This window comes from Coregonus lavaretus (assembly GCF_964263955.1).
Source record: "Coregonus lavaretus genome assembly, chromosome: 2".
NCBI classification, from domain to species: domain Eukaryota; kingdom Metazoa; phylum Chordata; class Actinopteri; order Salmoniformes; family Salmonidae; genus Coregonus; species Coregonus lavaretus.
In genome coordinates, this window is record NC_139989.1 from 16,566,489 (window position 1) to 16,586,244 (window position 19,756).

Below are 19,756 nucleotides of genomic sequence, written 5' to 3' on the forward strand. Positions count from 1 at the left end.
CCTGCCCATTCACCCTCTGAATGACACACATACACAATCCATGTCTCAATTGTCTCAAGGCTTGAAAATCATTATTTAACCTGTCTCTTCCCCTTCATCTACACTGATTTAAGTAGATTTAACAAGTGACATCAATAAGGGATCATAGCTTTCACCTGGATACACCTGGCCAGTCTATGTTATGGAAAGAGCAGGTGTTCTTAATGTTTTGTATACTCAGTGTTGCTGCAACGGGCATGTGGTGCCATACCAGAGAATGGGTATTTTGCTAAATGTAGAATGGAGAGGAGAGGCAGTATCTTGTGTCCAATGTCATGTATTTTTTGTATTGTAACATACACTGTAATTTTTACTGCTGAGCAATAAAAGAGAAAAGCTTTGAACATGTCTTACTGACCATTAATCTATTTTACTTATTTCACTCATCCATGAAGACTGTGATGACAACTGTTATAGTTGCATATTAACTGCATAGTACTCCTGAGAAATTGTGCCACTCCCAATTTGTATTTTATTTGATCAACCTTCTACGCTACACAAGGCTATCTTAATTTTAATTGTCCATGAACTAAAAAATGGGAGAAGAATCATTACCACTTGCTGCAGACAGATGGGTAACAAGACAGATGTACATTAAACCTGTGGGACAAAGCAATGTGTCAGTGCCTTGCTGACCCCAGCTAAACCATTGACTAGAATGTTCTCTGTTCATCTCTGCTGGATCTGGCTAGTGGCCATTATATACATGGCCTCACTGTCATTGGATAAAGCCTACACTTTGCTAATGCTTATCTAGAGAGCTTCACTACTTGGGGTGCATTGATGAGCTACCGCTTTCTTCTATCACTAATAAATATCGTAATATTCAATGTCATTTGTTGTCATTGTTTGACTATTATGTAAGAAGTTTCAACTACCCTATGATGTGAGGGCCCCATGTAGGCCCTTTACACAAAATATACTGGTGGGCCCCAGCCCAATAGTAGGCCTAATACAGGAAAGCTGCTCTATGGGCAGCCCAGTCCCATGCTAAGCCCATAGTTTCACACGGTGGCATCCCGCCTGTGGAAAGCACACAATATATTTCTAAGTGAAGACTATCATTGAACGGAGAGCAGGAATAAGTACGTTTTCATCGAAGGTCGCATCCAGGGTACCACAATGCTTGTACTGTAAAGACTTGGAATGCTGGCTTTGAGAAAACAAGTAAACTTATTAATAAAATAAAGATTTGTTTAAGTGCTGCTCTCTGGTTCCATTATCAACTGGTCAATGATCAATACAATCAATTGATCAGAGAGGACCACACTACTACAGTGGACCTCATGGTGTGGTATCAGATTACTACCAGGCTACTGTGATAGGATGATTAAAAAAAGACATGCAATTTCATTGGTTAAAGTTTTTTTTATTTGCAGTTAATTGGTTCTTCAGCATGTCCATTATATTTATGTTCATGTTCATCCGGGGCATCTTGAAAAGTATGCATTGGCTGTACATCCGGTTAGCCTGTCAAATAGCAGTGAGCGAGCGCAGCCCCAAAGATTGGTAATGTGGCACATTGAAAGACAGGCGGTCAGACAGTAGCTACATTTTCTTTTTCACGCTAGAAGGGAAATTGTTTGATTGCTCTGGTCGAATAAGAATTTAATCCCTCCCCTTCAACTGATTTATAGAGACGTTGTGAAATTTACGTTTGTCCTTGCATAGCGTTTGTTTCTGAAAGAAAATGGCGGATGTCGAGACTGGTGGTGCTGCGCCGGAGAAGAGCCTGGATGATTTCTTTGCCAAGAGGGATAAAAAGAAGAAGAAAGAAAAGGGAGGCAAGGGAAAGGAAGCCCCAGCTGGGCCCACACCAATTGTCTTGAAAAAGAACAAGAAGGAAAAGGAGAAGTCGGGCACGAAAAACGAAAATCAAGATGCGCAGCCGGAGAAGGTAACGTTAGCTAGCGTCGCGCTAGTACTAGTTAGCCAGCAAGCTACTTGCTACTACTAGCCAAGTCAATCTGTTGCTAGCTAGTTTGCCTCATAACGGTGATGACTCATGGCTGTTTGGTAATTCACAATGGCTGGCTAGTTATTACACCGGCCTCACACACGACTTATGGAGCGATATGTACGTTTTAGTTAGCTACCTAGCCAACTAGTTCGCTACTTAAAACAGCAATCCAATAATTGAGTTCGCAAGCTAACGTTAGCTAGTTAGACTGCACACTCACGATGTATTCCAGACGGTGAGCAGTCGTTTCTCGATTACTTTAGGCCGCGCCACTGTCAGCTTTCTCGATTGATCAACGATAGTTAACGTTAGTGTGGCTAGCATGTTTTCGACAAGTGAAAACTGTAACATGCCTCGTGACGAATTTGAATATTATTGGTAAATACAGCCAGCATTGTAGTAACATGCGTCATGACGAATGTAAATACAACTAGCTTGCTAACTGATTAATTTAGTCCCATCTGTCAATTTGGAAGACGAATAATGTACTAGCTATTTGGCCTCATTCACTAGATGCTTAGGCCTACAATATTCGTCTGAGGGTTCAGATGGTTGGTCCTGGGAAATGGAGACTGGACTCCAGCTGTTAAACGTAGAACCATTTGTGTAGACAAATGATGCACAGAAAGAGTAGAACCTACTGGTGATAACGTTACTAGTAGCTAGCATTTTAAGCAGATAACGTGGTTCTCTGAGGTTATGACACATTTTCCAGGGGTGTTGTGATGCTTTGAGACTATCTCAAGTTAGGGCGTGGCCTGTATCCAGATCCTAGTTTCTATTTTATTTGTTCCCTTGACAAACTTTACTTTTGATGGCCAAGTTTGCATGATCAATTGAGATTGATATGATGACGACACAAATGTATGAAGCCTTGGGGTGCGTTCGAAAATTCATTCTGGCCATCTACTCCGATTTCAGAGCTATCTCGTCGGAGCGCAGAATAACTGATTAATTTAAGAAGGCTCAACACCCATTGAATATGGCCGGTGTCGGCAAAAAAAAAAAAAGTTAAATTGTTGCCAGCAGCACAGTTAGTCACCAACGCTCTGGATAACGTGAAAACAGCCTAACCAGCTCTGCAAGTTCGAGTAAAATGGTCAGAGTGAAGTGTTCTCTCATTTGTGTCTGGAAGTAGCTAGTCAACGTTAGTCAGTTAGCATGGGTGCTTGACTGCCGTTGTGAGGTCATAACGCTCGGATCAACCCTACTCCTCAGCCAGAGCGTCCAGTGTGCGCTCTGAATGCTCTGAGAATTTACAAACGGACAATCTGACAATGCTCTGAATTTACGAACGCCCTGAGCGCACTCTGGCACTCCAGATTGAATTTACGAACACACCTTTGGATTGCTAAACCATCAGTCAGTGGGTTGTGGAACTGATGAGCTGTGCTCTGTCTGCAGGAGGACGAGGAGTGGAAGGAGTTTGAGGCGAAGGAGGTGGACTACAGCGGACTCAGACTGCAGGCTCTGCAGATAAGGCAAGGCTGAACATTAGGGGGGGGGGAACAGGGTCGCATTCATTCAGTGGGCAGAAAACAGTAGCCTAATGACATGTTAAACATCTGTACTAGTTGCACATTTTTGTTGACTGTGTTATCTCTGGCGGTTGTGGCAGTGATGAGAAGGAGGAAGAGGAGTATGAGGAGGAGGTCGGTGAAGATGGAGAGATCATCCTGGTCAGTGGAGACAAAATGTCTGGGCCCTGGAACAAGTCTGGTGCCCAGCCCCCTGCCGCTGCCCCTGTTGGTGGGTATACCTTTCTCCGCTCTACGTATCAATTCCACACTCTTAATTGTAGTATTAAAAAGTGTTACTCCCATATAGACCCTATAGTTTTGGCAATTCATGTGGATAAATAATGAGCCTTGCCCCTGTTTTTACTGACTGGTTCTCTGCTCTCGTCTCTACAGAGGTGGAAGAGGTGCCTGAGTCCAAGCCTTCTGGGGTGTACCGCCCCCCAGGGGCCCGACTGACCACCACCAAGCGTGGCCCCAACCAGGGGCCCCCTGAGATCTTCAGCGACACACAGTTCCCCTCACTCGGGGCTGGCTCCAAGCATGTTGAGACACGCAGGTCAGTGCACCTCTAAATATCACTCATCTTACAAACATGCGTAGGTGGGCACACATACAGAGTGTAGAAACGTCTTAAAGTTTGTTTAATTAATATATCCAATGCTTGGGTTTCAGGGACAGGGAGATGGAGAAGACCTTTGAGGTGGTGAAGCACAAGAACCGTGGCCGAGAGGAAGGAGGCAGTGGGGCTTCCCTGCAGCAGTTGGAGCTTGGTAACCAGTATGCCATCTTGGGGGACAAGTAGCACACCCCAACCCCCCTCCCCTCCCCCCGCCCATCCAACGTGGTCTTGCCCAGCCGCCAGAGGGAGCTGAACTACAGCTGTGTGTACCTAACTACAGCGCAGTCCTGAAAATGAATGCTGGCGCTGCTGCCACCACCACACTGGACCTTCTCTCCCTCACACCCAGTACAATACATACAAACACACTCCCATACACCTCACACAGTGAACCATATACACTGACACACACTTTACATCTACATGCATTATATGCAGTACGTACACAAAGCACTTGGTTGGCAAAACTGAAGGACTACATCCAAAAGGGCTGTGGCAAGTGATTAACTGAAACAAAAAAAAATCTAATCTATATGATACACCCATATGAACGACACTGCAGCATCAACAATAGCAAACGGCAACGTACGGTTGTTTTTTTGGATTGTTTTAAGAGCAGCAGTTGTATGGTGCAACTTCTCTGGACTTCAACTTGCTTTGATGATAAAGCCACAGAGGATCGAAGACACAAAATTGTGCGAGTTGAATTTACGAACTGTTGAGAATAGATATATTTTTTGCGAGATCGTTATAACCCGAACTGCACATGGTTGGGGTGTGTTTGAGTTATGATTAGGGCACGTGAGGGGAGACTACCTCAGTCGCATAGCTGTGGTGACCATGTTGAGCGGGCTTTGGCTCTTGGTGGTGAGTGGGGCAAACACCAGCCCTGCAGAAGAGAAGACCACCAGGCTCTTTCACTTAGAAACTTGAAGATTTGTTTTCCTCAAGAATGGGACTCCTGCAAAGATCTGTGGACACAGGAGAGAAGTTATGGTCCTCATTTAGAATGACTATTTAAAAGTGGCCTTACTGTAAAGAGCAAGAGAGGGAAACTGCTTCGTCCTCTGAAGAGAAACTTGCTCGTTGTCTCATGGGCTGTTGCCTGCCTCCTGGATCTCGCCACTTAAAGAGCAACCAACCTCCTTCCCTGTTCAAGAATGTAGTGCTGAGTTGTAGTTTGTCAGAAGATTATACTGACTAACTGTCCTTCATATCCACCGTTTGACTTGCTCCCATTTATTTTTTTAAATTTGATTATTAACATTGGCAAACCATTATTAAAGCTCCTCCTTTCTAATCTGAAGTCATTCCTTTGGTAGATGTTTTGACTTTTTACAGGATTCTGAGGATTCGGTCCTGGGTTTTGTCCTTTGTTTTACTTTGAGGGCTGTGTTTCCACCACAGTGTTCATGAACTTACACCATTGTGTAGAGGTGGAACATGGGAAAAATAGACTGACATATTGTTACAGGTGCAAAGAGATATACTAGCTACAACGTCCCAAAAATGACTCTTCTGTACCCAATGCCTGTAATTGACCACAGTAAGTATGGCCTGTCATACTGCTGTCCATTTTGATTACATATCTGTTTGCTTTCTCCTATATTAATAGAATTGCTTCGGTCCAAGACATTCAAGTTTACCCTATTCTGCAGCATGGAATTCACCCATCTTTCGCCATCCTCCCCATAGAGATAGTTGCCCTCAAAGCTCCTTCTCCAAATATGAGATGTATTGTTTCCGTACTTATTGAAATGTTTGTTGAGCAGGTCTGTGACATGTAACCCTGGTCCTGGAGAGCTTCAGTCAGTGCCTGCTATCTTTCTGCTTGGGCTCCAAACCACCTGACCACTGTCTCCTCATGAACCGATGCAGATAAAAAATAAAGGTCAGGTGGTTTAGATTAGAATAACTGTGTTTGCATTTCCTTAGGTTGAACAGAGGGTTAGAACTAAGAAGAGCTGGAGTTGTTCACACATTTCTGTCGAAGCCATTCGAAATATAATGGAACTTAGAATTTGCGAATGGATGGCCAGAGTTGTGGAGGGCACTGTAGCACATAAAGCATCCTGTGGACCCCTGCCTAAACATTGTGGGTGGAAGTAGTGAACATTTCTACTGAGAACTGTTAATCAAAGACTAGTTTAAGACAAAATAAACAGTGATCCTTGTGATGGGTGTCTTGTCTGAGTTCTTAACCTGAAAGTGACTGTTTATTTCACAGGTAGGCTAGATGTTCATGTGAAAGGCCACACTGAGAAACTATTCTGCAAGAGTATTGGCAACTGGTAAGTACTGAATTTAAGTAGGCACAGTAATGCACATTGATAAATTATTTTTCAGAGCACCATCTTGGGTTGAGCCTTAAATGTAATTGCAGTTTAAAAGCTGATAAATTGCACACAACATTTTAGATACAGGATGTCAATTTTTTTTGCCAGTTGTATATTGAAGTCGTTAACTGTATCTTAAGTAATTTCATTAGTTCTTGAGGGTTCACCTCACCAGCTGTGAGTTTGGTGTTGCCATTGTGTTTCCTAAATCAGTGCTCTGCCGATGTGGTACTGATGGTTTGTCGGGACTGATGTTTGACACTTCTAACATTTTAGCTAAACCAGCTATGGACAGAAGTTACTTAATTTAGCAGGTTAGGATAATTAATTTAGCAGATTAAGAGAATAAGGTTAAGGTTGGAAAGCTGTGTTCCATCTAGCCACAACTGTACAAAACATCAGTTTCATAACACCTGGACCTAGCCAAAGACTGCTACAGGTGCAAACGATAAGTAAATCTCTGGCAAAGTTTACATCAGATGCAAATGCTTAGCTAATGTGGAAAAACCCCTGTGGCTCCCCAATGGGCGCGTTTGAGTGGTAAACCGAAAGTAGACAGAAGTCAACAAGTAAAATTGGGGGAGGTAAAGATGCACCAGTGGAGGCTGGTGGGAGGAGCTATTGTAATGTATGGAATGGAAAAATGGAAAGGTATCAAACATGAAACCATGTTTGACTCCGTTCCATTATGGCATTCCAGCCATTACAATGAGCCTTCTCTTATATGCACCAACAGCAAGTCAGACAACTTCTGCTTTTCTAGGAAACACGACAATGGCAGACATGGCATTCACCTTTGTTATTGCTGATGAAGTGGATGTTATCGAAATTCCACTTCTACTAGAAGCTGAACATGATCAACATGGTCCAAGGAATTAATATCCTGATAAGGACATTATATTCCAGCCCAAGCTCTTTCTAACATTCACAAGACTTGTTTTGTGTTTTTGTGATGTAGCTCAGTTGGTAGAGCATGGCGTTTGCAACGCCAGGGTTGTGGGTTCAATTCCCACGGGGGGCCAGTATGAAAAATAAAATTTATGCACTCACTAACTGTAAGTCACTCTGGATAAGAGCGTCTGCTAAATGACTAAAATGTAATGTAAATGATGGTTTTCTCAAAATATGGAATGAGAACATAGTTTTTTTTGCAGCATATGGGATATGCTGTTTGCCATTACTTCATGCCATTGTACCTTCCTCATTATTATTTGTGATTGTGCAACATGGAAATGTAACAGATGTGATTAAATGGAGTTCACAAAGATTCTTACTGTATGGTAATTGATTGCATGTCAGCATCACTACAGCCTGCAGTTTATTTCTTTAATTCTCAACCTTTGTTTATTTTGTCAGTAAGCAAAATAAACTGTATAGAAGAGGATTAGACTATACATGTACATCATTTCACATAAATTACTGGGTAAACTATATGCCAAGCAGTCAAATGCACTTGATATTGACCCCAGGACTGGTGTCTGGGGTACTTGCTCATTAAGGGTTGGTTTCCCTAACACAGATAACGCCTCTAAAATTGCAAGCATAGAAATCCCCTACAATAACCCATGTGTAGCCTACAATATGTATTCCATTTTACTCACACTTAATAAACAATCAACAAATATGACTTGTTGCGGTTAAAAATCTGTGCGTGATGACGTAGTGTACACAAAATAAAAATCTGAATTTCAATGTGTTTCCATCACATTTTCAACTTTACCGATAGTTTTGTCTCAAAAACGTTCGCTTTAAATGGCATATGTGTGTACTCTGGTCTTGGCACGTCCGCTCTAGCAAACAGCTGGCAGATACAGTGCGAGTAGGCTGTGCGGGTATGCTAGTCTACATGATGGGATTATTATGGATAAGAGCGAGACTATTGTTATTTGTCAAATTGCGGTCAAGCATCGATCATCATGTCACCTGAATAAGACCCACGATATTTATTGGAAAGGAGCATCAAGCTCATCACCGTGCACTTTCACCACCCTGTGAAGTTCATCTTTAATTTATTTCATCTGATCTACAAATAATATTCCCTGCCAAATAATAGGCTTTGTGTCATTAAGATTAGCAGATCTACGCCTCCCCTGGTTTAGGCGACCCCCTCACCAAACGCACACATACAACCAGACATTGATTGATTGATTGGAGATGGCATGTGTCAATTAAAGAACATTTCTCAGAGATTCAAGAGTAGGCCTACATTTGATTTATATGGATTTGGTTTGACCTTTTATATGGAATCACTGCCATGTATGTTTTTTCCTTATTTCCAAGTTAACCATCAATTCATCTGTTCAACCTTCATCCAATTCATCTGCAATAATAAACTGGGCATCAGCCCTTAAAACTGTAACCTCCATCTCTGTGGTTTAATGGACACTCCAACGATAGACCCAACTCAAACCAGCAATAGTTAACAGCAATTTTCATCCAAACTCTGAATAGCATTTACAACTGCTGATATAAAAGTGTTTACAACTGCTGATAGGATTGTCTTCTCCATGTATGTAAAGGGTCTGGAAGTGGGCTCTGTAGTGGGCTGAGTACCTGTGTCTACCAAACCATGGGACATCTCCTGTAGAGAAATATGCATCATGACAGCCATAAAAACACAAACGGCAGGTCCTTTAGTTTACAATACGTAGGTACACTCACTTGTTGTTTCTGTTCTCTAAATTCATTTTCAAGGAGAATCCTGACACCTTTTGGCCACTAAAATAATGTAATATTAATAATAGCCCATTCATCTCTTAACAGTGTCTTTGTATTTGAACAATTTGTCCCCAAAATAAGTTGCAAATCAATACAAAAACATGGGGTAAACATAGCTGCTTTTACTGGGGTCAATCAACTCTTTTAAATCACAGATTTGTATTTACAGTATATAAGAGTAGGCTATGAATTCCTGTAAATGCGTGTTTACCCTGTTTCAGAAAGGCCATTGACACCAGGCAAAGCAAATGTCCAATTACTCAAAATACACTGTTCTGTTCTCTAACAAACCCATTGAACATTCTATGATATAAAATTATCTTTATCCTTTCCCTAATCTCAGTCACAATTAGCATTTATAATTTATGCCTTTTCTATTTTTGCAGTACCCATTATGATCTTTACTGAAGTATCTTGATGGAACAACAAAAATACCATTTGGAACTTATACCATTCGATTTTTTTGTCTGTTTGTCTCTGAGTTTGTTTAATCAAAATGATCTCAGAGGATTCATGTATGAGAATTTATTCAAAACATTTTAACCTAGCAGTCCTTTCAGCCTATATTAGTATTCACTCAAAGACAATTATTTCTTACCAGCTGTCTAGTTCTTGTTGTTGAGGTTTAGGCAGAGCCAGGACAACACCCAGAAGACTGAACAGTATAATTCCTCTCATCTTCACTTCAGTCTGTGATTGTGCTTTATTCAGAGAGACCACAGCAGAGATTGTTTAGTGGCTATCTCTACTGTCTCTGACCACAGCAGATATTGTTTAGTGGCTATCTCTACTGTCTCTTACCACAGCAGAGATTGTTTAGTGGCTGTCTCTGACCACAGCAGAGATTGTTTAGTGGCTATATCTACTGTCTCTTACCACTGCAGAGATTGTTTAGTGGCTATCTCTACTGTCTCTGACCACAGCAGAGATTGTTTAGTGGCTATCTCTACTGTCTCTGACCACAGCAGAGATTGTTTAGTGGCTGTCTCTGACCACAGCAGAGATTGTTTAGTGGCTATCTCTACTGTCTCTGACCACAGCAGAGATTGTTTAGTGGCTATATCTACTGTCTCTGACCACAGCAGAGATTGTTTAGTGGCTGTCTCTACTGTCTCTGACCACTGCAGAGATTGTTTAGTGGCTATCTCTACTGTCTCTGACCACAGCAGATATTGTTTAGTGGCTGTCTCTGACCACAGCAGAGATTGTTTAGTGGCTATATCTACTGTCTCTTACCACTGCAGAGATTGTTTAGTGGCTATCTCTACTGTCTCTGACCACAGAAGAGATTGTTTAGTGGCTATCTCTACTGTCTCTGACCACTGCAGAGATTGTTTAGTGGCTATCTCTACTGTCTCTGACCACTGCAGAGATTGTTTAGTGGCTATATCTACTGTCTCTGACCACAGCAGAGATTGTTTAGTGGCTATCTCTACTGTCTCTGACCACAGCAGAGATTGTTTAGTGGCTATCTCTACGGTCTCTGACCACTGCAGAAATTGTTTAGTGGCTATCTCTACTGTCTCTGACCACAGCAGAGATTGTTTAGTGGCTATCTCTACTGTCTCTGACCACTGCAGAGATTGTTTAGTGGCTGTCTGACCACAGCAGAGATTGTTTAGTGGCTATCTCTACTGTCTCTGACCACTGCAGAGATTGTTTAGTGGCTATCTCTACTGTCTGACCACTGCAGAGATTGTTTAGTGGCTGTCTCTGACCACAGCAGAGATTGTTTAGTGGCTATATCTACTGTCTCTTACCACTGCAGAGATTGTTTAGTGGCTATCTCTACTGTCTCTGACCACTGCAGAGATTGTTTAGTGGCTGTCTGACCACAGCAGAGATTGTTTAGTGGCTATCTCTACTGTCTCTGACCACTGCAGAGATTGTTTAGTGGCTATCTCTACTGTCTGACCACTGCAGAGATTGTTTAGTGGCTGTCTCTGACCACAGCCGAGATTGTTTAGTGGCTATATCTACTGTCTCTTACCACTGCAGAGATTGTTTAGTGGCTATCTCTACTGTCTCTGACCACTGCAGAGATTGTTTAGTGGCTATCTCTACTGTCTCTGACCACTGCAGAGATTGTTTAGTGGCTATTTCTACTGTCTCTGACCACAGCAGAGATTGTTTAGTGGCTGTCTCTGACCACAGCAGAGATTGTTTAGTGGCTATCTCTACTGTCTCTGACCACTGCAGACATTGTTTAGTGGCTATCTCTACTCTCTCTGACCACAGCAGAGATTGTTTAGTGGCTATCTCTACTGTCTCTGACCACTGCAGACATTGTTTAGTGGCTATCTCTACTGTCTCTGACCAGAGCAGAGATTGTTTAGTGGCTAACTGTACTGTCTCTGACCACTGCAGAGATTGTTTAGTGGCTATTTCTACTGTCTCTGACCACAGCAGAGATTGTTTAGTGGCTATCTCTACTGTCTCTGACCACTGCAGAGATTGTTTAGTGGCTGTCTCTGACCACAGCAGAGATTGTTTAGTGGCTATATCTACTGTCTCTTACCACTGCAGAGATTGTTTAGTGGCTATCTCTACTGTCTGACCACAGCAGAGATTGTTTAGTGGCTGTCTGACCACAGCAGAGATTGTTTAGTGGCTATCTCTATTGTCTCTGACCACTGCAGAGATTGTTTAGTGGCTATCTCTACTGTCTGACCACTGCAGAGATTGTTTAGTGGCTGTCTCTGACCACAGCCGAGATTGTTTAGTGGCTATATCTACTGTCTCTTACCACTGCAGAGATTGTTTAGTGGCTATCTCTACTGTCTCTGACCACTGCAGAGATTGTTTAGTGGCTATCTCTACTGTCTCTGACCACTGCAGAGATTGTTTAGTGGCTATTTCTACTGTCTCTGACCACAGCAGAGATTGTTTAGTGGCTGTCTCTGACCACAGCAGAGATTGTTTAGTGGCTATATCTACTGTCTCTGACCACTGCAGACATTGTTTAGTGGCTATCTCTACTGTCTCTGACCAGAGCAGAGATTGTTTAGTGGCTATCTGTACTGTCTCTGACCACTGCAGATATTGTTTAGTGGCTATTTCTACTGTCTCTGACCACAGCAGAGATTGTTTAGTGGCTATCTCTACTGTCTCTGACCACTGCAGACATTGTTTAGTGGCTATCTCTACTGTCTCTGACCACTGAAGAAATTGTTTAGTGGCTATCTCTACTGTCTCTGACCACTGCAGAAATTGTTTAGTGGCTATCTCTACTGTCTCTGACCACTGAAGAAATTGTTTAGTGCCTATCTCTACTGTCTCTGACCACTGCAGAAATTGTTTAGTGGCTATCTCTACTGTCTCTGACCACTGCAGAGATTGTTAAGTGGCTATCTCTACTGTCTCTGACCACAGCAGAGATTGTTTAGTGGCTGTCTCTGACCACAGCAGAGATTGTTTAGTGGCTATCTCTACTGTCTCTGACCACAGCAGAGATTGTTTAGTGGCTATATCTACTGTCTCTGACCACAGCAGAGATTGTTTAGTGGCTGTCTCTACTGTCTCTGACCACAGCAGAGATTGTTTAGTGGCTATCTCTACTTTCTCTGACCACAGCAGAGATTGTTTAGTGGCTATCTCTACTGTCTCTGACCACAGCAGAGATTGTTTAATGGCTATCTCTGACCACTGCAGAGATTGTTTAGTGGCTATCTCTACTGTCTCTGAACACAGCAGAGATTGTTTAGTGGCTATCTCTACTGTCTCTGAACACAGCAGAGATTGTTTAGTGGCTATCTCTACTGTCTCTGACCACTGCAGAGATTGTTTAGTGGCTATCTCTACTGTCTCTGACCACTGCAGAAATTGTTTAGTGGCTGTCTCTGACCACAGCAGAGATTGTTTAGTGGCTATCTCTACTGTCTCTGACCACAGCAGAGATTGTTTAGTGGCTATCTCTACTGTCTCTGACCACAGCAGAGATTGTTTAGTGGCTATCTCTACTGTCTCTGACCACTGCAGACATTGTTTAGTGGCTATCTCTACTGTCTCTGACCAGAGCAGAGATTGTTTAGTGGCTATCTGTACTGTCTCTGACCACTGCAGAGATTGTTTAGTGGCTATTTCTACTGTCTCTGACCACAGCAGAGATTGTTTAGTGGCTATCTCTACTGTCTCTGACATCTGCAGACATTGTTTAGTGGCTATCTCTACTGTCTCTGACCACGGCAGAAATTGTTTAGTGGCTCTCTCTGACCACAGCAGAGATTGTTTAGTGGCTATCTCTACTGTCTCTGACCACTGCAGAGATTGTTTAGTGGCTATATCTACTGTCTCTGACCACAGCAGAGATTGTTTAGTGGCTGTCTCTGACCACAGCAGAGATTGTTTAGTGGCTATCTCTACTGTCTCTGAACACTGCAGACATTGTTTAGTGGCTATCTCTACTGTCTCTGACCACAGCAGAGATTGTTTAGTGGCTATCTCTACTGTCTCTGACCACTGCAGACATATTTTAGTGGCTATCTCTACTGTCTCTGACCACTGCAGAGATTGTTTAGTGTCTGTCTCTGACCACAGCAGAGATTGTTTAGTGGCTATCTCTACTGTCTCTGACCACAGCAGAGATTGTTTAGTGGCTGTCTCTGACCACTGCAGAAATTGTTTAGTGGCTATCTCTACTGACTCTGACCACTGCAGAAATTGTTTAGTGGCTATCTCTACTGTCTCTGACCACAGCAGAGATTGTTTAGTGGCTGTCTCTGACCACAGCAGAGATTGTTTAGTGGCTATCTCTACTGTCTCTGAACACTGCAGACATTGTTTAGTGGCTATCTCTACTGTCTCTGACCACAGCAGAGATTGTTTAGTGGCTATCTCTACTGTCTCTGACCACTGCAGACATATTTTAGTGGCTATCTCTACTGTCTCTGACCACTGCAGAGATTGTTTAGTGTCTGTCTCAGACCACAGCAGAGATTGTTTAGTGGCTATCTCTACTGTCTCTGACCACAGCAGAGATTGTTTAGTGGCTGTCTCTGACCACTGCAGAAATTGTTTAGTGGCTATCTCTACTGACTCTGACCACTGCAGAAATTGTTTAGTGGCTATCTCTACTGTCTCTGACCACAGCAGATATTGTTTAGTGGCTATCTCTACTGTCTCTGAACACAGCAGAGATTGTTTAGTGGCTATCTCTACTGTCTCTGACCACAGCAGAGATTGTTTAGTGGCTATCGCTACTCTCTCAGACCACTGCAGAAATTGTTTAGTGGCTATCTCTACTGTCTCTGACCAATGCAGAGATTGTTTAGTGGCTATCTCTGCTGTCTCTGACCACTGCAGAAATTGTTTAGTGGCTATCTCTACTGTCTCTGACCACTGCAGAAATTGTTTAGTGGCTATCTCTACTGTCTCTGACCACAGCAGAGATTGTTTAGTGGCTATCTCTACTGTCTCTGACCACAGCAGAGATTGTTTAGTGGCTGTCTCTGACCACAGCAGAGATTGTTTAGTGGCTATCTCTACTGTCTCTGACCACTGCAGACATTGTTTAGTGGCTATCTCTACTGTCTCTGACCACAGCAGAGATTGTTTAGTGGCTATCTCTACTGTCTCTGACCACTGCAGACATTGTTTAGTGGCTATCTCTACTGTCTCTGACCAGAGCAGAGATTGTTTAGTGGCTATCTGTACTGTCTCTGACCACTGCAGAGATTGTTTAGTGGCTATTTCTACTGTCTCTGACCACAGCAGAGATTGTTTAGTGGCTATCTCTACTGTCTCTGACCACTGCAGACATTGTTTAGTGGCTATCTCTACTGTCTCTGACCACTGCAGAAATTGTTTAGTGGCTGTCTCTGACCACAGCAGAGATTGTTTAGTGGCTATCTCTACTGTCTCTGACCACTGCAGATATTGTTTAGTGGCTATATCTACTGTCTCTGACCACAGCAGAGATTGTTTAGTGGCTGTCTCTGACCACAGCAGAGATTGTTTAGTGGCTATCTCTACTGTCTCTGAACACTGCAGACATTGTTTAGTGGCTATCTCTACTGTCTCTGACCACAGCAGAGATTGTTTAGTGGCTATCTCTACTGTCTCTGAACACTGCAGACATATTTTAGTGGCTATCTCTACTGTCTCTGACCACTGCAGAGATTGTTTAGTGGCTGTCTCTGACCACAGCAGAGATTGTTTAGTGGCTATCTCTACTGTCTCTGACCACTGCAGAGATTGTTTAGTGGCTATCTCTACTCTCTCTGACCACTGCAGAAATTGTTTAGTGGCTATCTCTACTGTCTCTGACCACTGCAGAGATTGTTTAGTGGCTATCTCTACTGTCTCTGACCACTGCAGAAATTGTTTAGTGGCTATCTCTACTGTCTCTGACCACTGCAGAAATTGTTTAGTGGCTATCTCTACTGTATCTGACCACAGCAGAGATTGTTTAGTGGCTATCTCTACTGTCTCTAAACACAGCAGAGATTGTTTAGTGGCTATCTCTACTGTCTCTGACCACTGCAGAGATTGTTTAGTGGCTGTCTCTGACCACAGCAGAGATTGTTTAGTGGCTATCTCTACTGTCTCTGACCACTGCAGAGATTGTTTAGTGGCTATCTCTACTGTCTCTGACCACTGCAGAGATTGTTTAGTGGCTATATCTACTGTCTCTTACCACTGCAGAGATTGTTTAGTGGCTATCTCTACTGTCTCTGACCACTGCAGAAATTGTTTAGTGGCTATCTCTACTGTCTCTGACCACAGCAGAGATTGTTTAGTGGTTATCTCTACTGTCTCTGACCACTGCAGAGATTGTTTAGTGGCTGTCTCTGACCACAGCAGAGATTGTTTAGTGGCTATCTCTACTGTCTCTGAACACAGCAGAGATTGTTTAGTGGCTATCTCTACTGTCTCTGACCACTGCAGAGATTGTTTAGTGGCTATCTCTACTGTCTCTGACCACTGCAGAAATTGTTTAGTGGCTATCTCTACTGTCTCTGACCACTGCAGAAATTGTTTAGTGGCTATCTCTACTGTCTCTGACCACTGCAGAAATTGTTTAGTGGCTGTCTCTGACCACAGCAGAGATTGTTTAGTGGCTATCTCTACTGTCTCTGAACACAGCAGAGATTGTTTAGTGGCTATCTCTACTGTCTCTGACCACTGCAGAAATTGTTTAGTGGCTATCTCTACTGTCTCTGACCACAGCAGAGATTGTTTAGTGGCTGCTCTGACCACAGCAGAGATTGTTTAGTGGCTATCTCTACTGTCTCTGACCACTGCAGAGATTGTTTAGTGGCTATCTCTACTGTCTCTGACCACTGCAGAGATTGTTTAGTGGCTGTCTCTGACCACAGCAGAGATTGTTTAGTGGCTATATCTACTGTCTCTTACCACTGCAGAGATTGTTTAGTGGCTATCTCTACTGTCTCTGACCACTGCAGAAATTGTTTAGTGGCTATCTCTACTGTCTCTGACCACTGCAGAGATTGTTTAGTGGCTATCTCTACTGTCTCTGACCACTGCAGAGATTGTTTAGTGGCTATATCTACTGTCTCTTACCACTGCAGAGATTGTTTAGTGGCTATCTCTACTGTCTCTGACCACTGCAGAAATTGTTTAGTGGCTATCTCTACTGTCTCTGACCACAGCAGAGATTGTTTAGTGGTTATCTCTACTGTCTCTGACCTCTGCAGAGATTGTTTAGTGGCTGTCTCTGACCACAGCAGAGATTGTTTAGTGGCTATCTCTGACCACTGCAGAAATTGTTTAGTGGCTATCTCTACTGACTCTGACCACTGCAGAAATTGTTTAGTGGCTATCTCTACTGTCTCTGACCACAGCAGAGATTGTTTAGTGGCTGCTCTGACCACAGCAGAGATTGTTTAGTGGCTATCTCTACTGTCTCTGACCACTGCAGAGATTGTTTAGTGGCTATCTCTACTGTCTCTGACCACTGCAGAGATTGTTTAGTGGCTGTCTCTGACCACAGCAGAGATTGTTTAGTGGCTATATCTACAGTCTCTTACCACTGCAGAGATTGTTTAGTGGCTATCTCTACTGTCTCTGACCACTGCAGAAATTGTTTAGTGGCTATCTCTACTGTCTCTGACCACTGCAGAAATTGTTTAGTGGCTATCTCTACTGTCTCTGACCACTGCAGAGATTGTTTAGTGGCTATATCTACTGTCTCTTACCACTGCAGAGATTGTTTAGTGGCTATCTCTACTGTCTCTGACCACTGCAGAAATTGTTTAGTGGCTATCTCTACTGTCTCTGACCACAGCAGAGATTGTTTAGTGGTTATCTCTACTGTCTCTGACCACTGCAGAGATTGTTTAGTGGCTGTCTCTGACCACAGCAGAGATTGTTTAGTGGCTATCTCTACTGTCTCTGAACACAGCAGAGATTGTTTAGTGGCTATCTCTACTGTCTCTGACCACTGCAGAGATTGTTTAGTGGCTATCTCTACTGTCTCTGACCACTGCAGAAATTGTTTAGTGGCTATCTCTACTGTCTCTGACCACTGCAGAAATTGTTTAGTGGCTATCTCTACTGTCTCTGACCACTGCAGAAATTGTTTAGTGGCTGTCTCTGACCACAGCAGAGATTGTTTAGTGGCTATCTCTACTGTCTCTGACCACTGCAGAAATTGTTTAGTGGCTATCTCTACTGCCTCTGACCACTGCAGAAATTGTTTAGTGGCTATCTCTACTGTCTCTGACCACTGCAGAAATTGTTTAGTGGCTATCTCTACTGTCTCTGACCACTGCAGAAATTGTTTAGTGGCTATCTCTACTGTCTCTGACCACTGCAGAAATTGTTTAGTGGCTATCTCTACTGTCTCTGACCACTGCAGAAATTGTTTAGTGGCTGTCTCTGACCACAGCAGAGATTGTTTAGTGGCTATCTCTACTGTCTCTGACCACTGCAGAAATTGTTTAGTGGCTATCTCTACTGCCTCTGACCACTGCAGAAATTGTTTAGTGGCTATCTCTACTGTCTCTGACCACTGCAGAAATTGTTTAGTGGCTATCTCTACTGTCTCTGACCACTGCAGAGATTGTTAAGTGGCTATCTCTACTGTCTCTGACAACAGCAGAGATTGTTTAGTGGCTGTCTCTGACCACAGCAGAGATTGTTTAGTGGCTATCTCTACTGTCTCTGACCACAGCAGAGATTGTTTAGTGGCTGTCTCTGACCACAGCAGAGATTGTTAAGTGGCTATCTCTACTGTCTCTGACCACTGCAGAAATTGTTTAGTGGCTGTCTCTGACCACAGCAGAGATTGTTTAGTGGCTATCTCTACTGTCTCTGACCACTGCAGAAATTGTTTAGTGGCTATCTCTACTGCCTCTGACCACTGCAGAAATTGTTTAGTGGCTATCTCTACTGTCTCTGACCACTGCAGAAATTGTTTAGTGGCTATCTCTACTGTCTCTGACCACAGCAGAGATTGTTTAGTGGCTATCTCTACTGTCTCTGACCACAGCAGAGATTGTTTAGTGGCTGTCTCTGACCACAGCAGAGATTGTTTAGTGGCTATCTCTACTGTCTCTGACCACTGCAGACATTGTTTAGTGGCTATCTCTACTGTCTCTGACCACAGCAGAGATTGTTTAGTGGCTATCTCTACTGTCTCTGACCACTGCAGACATTGTTTAGTGGCTATCTCTACTGTCTCTGACCAGAGCAGAGATTGTTTAGTGGCTATCTGTACTGTCTCTGACCACTGCAGAGATTGTTTAGTGGCTATTTCTACTGTCTCTGACCACAGCAGAGATTGTTTAGTGGCTATCTCTACTGTCTCTGACCACTGCAGACATTGTTTAGTGGCTATCTCTACTGTCTCTGACCACTGCAGAAATTGTTTAGTGGCTGTCTCTGACCACAGCAGAGATTGTTTAGTGGCTATCTCTACTGTCTCTGACCACTGCAGATATTGTTTAGTGGCTATATCTACTGTCTCTGACCACAGCAGAGATTGTTTAGTGGCTGTCTCTGACCACAGCAGAGATTGTTTAGTGGCTATCTCTACTGTCTCTGACCACAGCAGAGATTGTTTAGTGGCTGCTCTGACCACAGCAGAGATTGTTTAGTGGCTATCTCTACTGTCTCTGACCACTGCAGAGATTGTTTAGTGGCTATCTCTACTGTCTCTGACCACTGCAGAGATTGTTTAGTGACTGTCTCTGACCACAGCAGAGATTGTTTAGTGGCTATATCTACTGTCTCTTACCACTGCAGAGATTGTTTAGTGGCTATCTCTACTGTCTCTGACCACTGCAGAAATTGTTTAGTGGCTATCTCTACTGTCTCTGACCACTGCAGAGATTGTTTAGTGGCTATCTCTACTGTCTCTGACCACTGCAGAGATTGTTTAGTGGCTATATCTACTGTCTCTTACCACTGCAGAGATTGTTTAGTGGCTATCTCTACTGTCTCTGACCACTGCAGAAATTGTTTAGTGGCTATCTCTACTGTCTCTGACCACAGCAGAGATTGTTTAGTGGTTATCTCTACTGTCTCTGACCACTGCAGAGATTGTTTAGTGGCTGTCTCTGACCACAGCAGAGATTGTTTAGTGGCTATCTCTGACCACTGC

At 43.1% G+C, this 19,756-nt stretch overlaps 1 protein-coding gene across 1 annotated transcript; it reads left to right on the plus strand.

Moving 5' to 3' along the window:
- Positions 1-1,490: 1,490 nt before the first annotated feature.
- Positions 1,491-6,315, plus strand: LOC311102942 (protein CDV3 homolog). Its single transcript, XM_084144435.1, has 5 exons — positions 1,491-1,936; positions 3,404-3,480; positions 3,618-3,748; positions 3,913-4,075; positions 4,192-6,315. The coding sequence occupies exons 1-5, from the start codon at positions 1,730-1,732 to the stop codon at positions 4,319-4,321; spliced, it is 708 nt and encodes a 235-aa protein (XP_084000561.1). The 5' UTR covers positions 1,491-1,729; the 3' UTR covers positions 4,322-6,315.
- Positions 6,316-19,756: the final 13,441 nt, after the last annotated feature.

Bases quoted from the DNA above. Each gene is read 5' to 3' on its own strand.
- LOC311102942 (XM_084144435.1), top strand. From the start codon at position 1,730: ATGGCGGATGTCGAGACTGGTGGTGCTGCGCCGGAGAAGAGCCTGGAT. The intron at 3,749-3,912 runs GTGGGTATACCT...TCGTCTCTACAG, and splicing joins CCCTGCCGCTGCCCCTGTTG to AGGTGGAAGAGGTGCCTGAG. The intron at 4,076-4,191 runs GTCAGTGCACCT...CTTGGGTTTCAG, and splicing joins AAGCATGTTGAGACACGCAG to GGACAGGGAGATGGAGAAGA.